The sequence below is a fragment of the Olea europaea genome, chromosome 14 (genome assembly GCF_002742605.1).
Source record: "Olea europaea var. sylvestris chromosome 14, O_europaea_v1, whole genome shotgun sequence".
In the NCBI taxonomy this organism is placed as follows: Eukaryota; Viridiplantae; Streptophyta; class Magnoliopsida; order Lamiales; family Oleaceae; genus Olea; species Olea europaea.
The window spans coordinates 13,470,634-13,472,976 of record NC_036250.1 but is presented as its reverse complement, the minus strand read 5'-3'; the positions used below and the strand labels follow the sequence as shown (position 1 = coordinate 13,472,976).

Below are 2,343 nucleotides of genomic sequence, written 5' to 3'. Positions count from 1 at the left end.
AAATGTTCCACGACGTCATGTTCTTGCACAATGTGGATAAATAAAGCATTAAGGCACAAAAATTCTGGAACAAGTGTTACTTGGCTCGAACATCAATAAATAAATAAAAGAAAAATAAATAAAAGGGATGGAAAGATTGGGTTGCCTCCCAACAAGCGCTTAATTTATAGTCTTTAGCTAGACCTTGTCGTCCTGGCTTCTTTGCATTATCAAGTGGCACGGTTGTTTTCTCACTAGAGTAGTTACCTCCCCAATAAGCTTTCAACCGTTGTCCATTTACTTTGAACCTTCTTTGTTGATCTTGAGACACCACTTCCACAGCACCATGTGGAAACACAGCTACTACTATGAATGGACTCGACCACCTAGACTTTAGCTTTCCCAAAAAAAGCTTGAGGCGTGAATTGAACATCAATACTTGCTGACCAACCTCAAACTCCTTCTCCCTTATATGCCTATCATGCCATCTCTTGATCTTTTCCTTGTAAATCTTTGCATTCTCATACGAATCCAAACGAAACTCATCTAGCTCATGAAGTTGTAGAACCCTCTTTTCTACTGCTGCTCTCATATTGAAATTGAGCAAGTGTGTCGCCCAGTATGCTTTATGCTCTAACTCAACCGGCAGATGACAAGTCTTTCCAAATATCGATCGATATGGAGACATGCCAATTGGAGTCTTAAATGTTGTTCTATATGCCCAAAGTGCATCGTCTAGTTTCTTAGCCCAATCTTCACGTGATGCATTGACCGTAGCATCGAGAATCTTCTTTAACTCTCTATTGAAGATTTCCACCTGCCCACTAGTCTAAGGATGGTATGGAGTTGAGACATGATGTTTCACTCCATATTTGGCCAACAGCGAAGCAAATAGGCAGTTACAAAAATGCTTTCCACCATCACTAATAATCGTCCTCGGGGTACCGTATCTCGTGAAAATGTTTTTCTTCAAGAATTGAGTTACCACTCGATCGTCGTTAGTTGGTAAAGCTATAGCTTCAACCCACTTAGACACGTAGTCCACTGCCACCAGTATATATTGTTGACCATAGGGTGGAGGAAATGGTCCCATGAATTCAATGCCCCAAACGTTGAATATTTCAACCTCCAAAATACTGTTCAAAGGCATCTAGTTCCTCCTTGAAATATATCCAGTCCTTTGGCACTTATCACAATGTTTCACCATATAATGGGCATCTTTGAACAATGTAGGCCAATAAAAACCCAATTGCAGTACCTTTGCTACTGTCTTGGTTGCTGCGAAATGGCCCCCATACGGTGCAGAGTGACATGACTCTAATACTTGATGCTGCTCTACCTCTGGCACACAACGGCGTATGATCTGATCTGGACCCCTTCTGTAAAGAATTGGATCATCCCAAAAGTAGTGTTTTAGGTCACTGAAGAATTTCTTCTTTTGGTGACTCGAGTAGTCTGGTGGGATGATGGAGCGAGCCAAATAATAGACATAATCGGTGTAACATGGTGTAGTGATAATCTGAAAGAGCATTTCATCATGAAAGGCTTCATTGATCTCCAATGTAGGATTTGACTCATGTGATTCAAGGCGTGAGAGGTGATCTGCCACAACATTCTCACTCTTCTTTTTATCTCTAATTTCCAGATCAAACTCTTGTAATAGGAGTATCCAACGAATAAGTCTCGGCTTTGCATCCTTCTGACTCATTAGATATTTTAACGCTGAATGATCTGTATAAACAATCACTTTTGAACCAATCAAATATGACCTGAATTCATCAACAGCGAACACCACTGCCAAAAGCTCTTTCTCTGTAGTAGCATAATTCATTTGAGCCTTATCTAAAGTCTTACTAGCATAGTGGATAACATGAGAAATCTTCCCCTTACGTTGACCCAACACTGCCCCCACTACATGATCACTGGCATCACACATAAGCTCAAACGGATAATCCCAGTCCGGAGGAGCCAACACTGGAGTAGAAACCAATTTTTCCTTTAAAGTGTTGAAAGCAGTCAAGCACTCCTCAAAAAAGTGAAATGAAGCTCCTTTTTCCAATAGATTGCATAATGGCTTCGAGATTTTGGAAAAATCTTTGATGAAGTGACGGTAGAACCTTGCATGACCTAAGAAACTTGTGACTCCCTTCACTGTTACCGACGGTGTTTTTTGATGACTTGTATCTTAGCTTTATCCACCTCAATACCTTGTGATGAAATCAGATGCCCTAACACAATCCCTTCTTGAACCATGAAATGACATTTTTTCTCAATTTAATACAAGGTTTGTGTTTTCACACCGCTATAACACTTTTTCTAAATGTTCAAGGCACTCCTTAAATGATTTTCCAAATACTGAGAAAT

At 40.2% G+C, this 2,343-nt stretch overlaps 1 protein-coding gene across 1 annotated transcript in view; it reads right to left on the bottom strand.

Annotated features, from left to right (window-relative positions):
- Nucleotides 1-1,129: 1,129 nt before the first annotated feature.
- LOC111409540 overlaps nucleotides 1,130-2,343 on the bottom strand; it is a 2,538-nt gene continuing 1,324 nt past the window's right edge. The window contains exon 3 of the mRNA XM_023039582.1: nucleotides 1,130-1,975. Coding sequence (XP_022895350.1) covers nucleotides 1,130-1,975 — 846 coding nt within the window. The remainder of the gene's footprint in view (nucleotides 1,976-2,343) is intronic.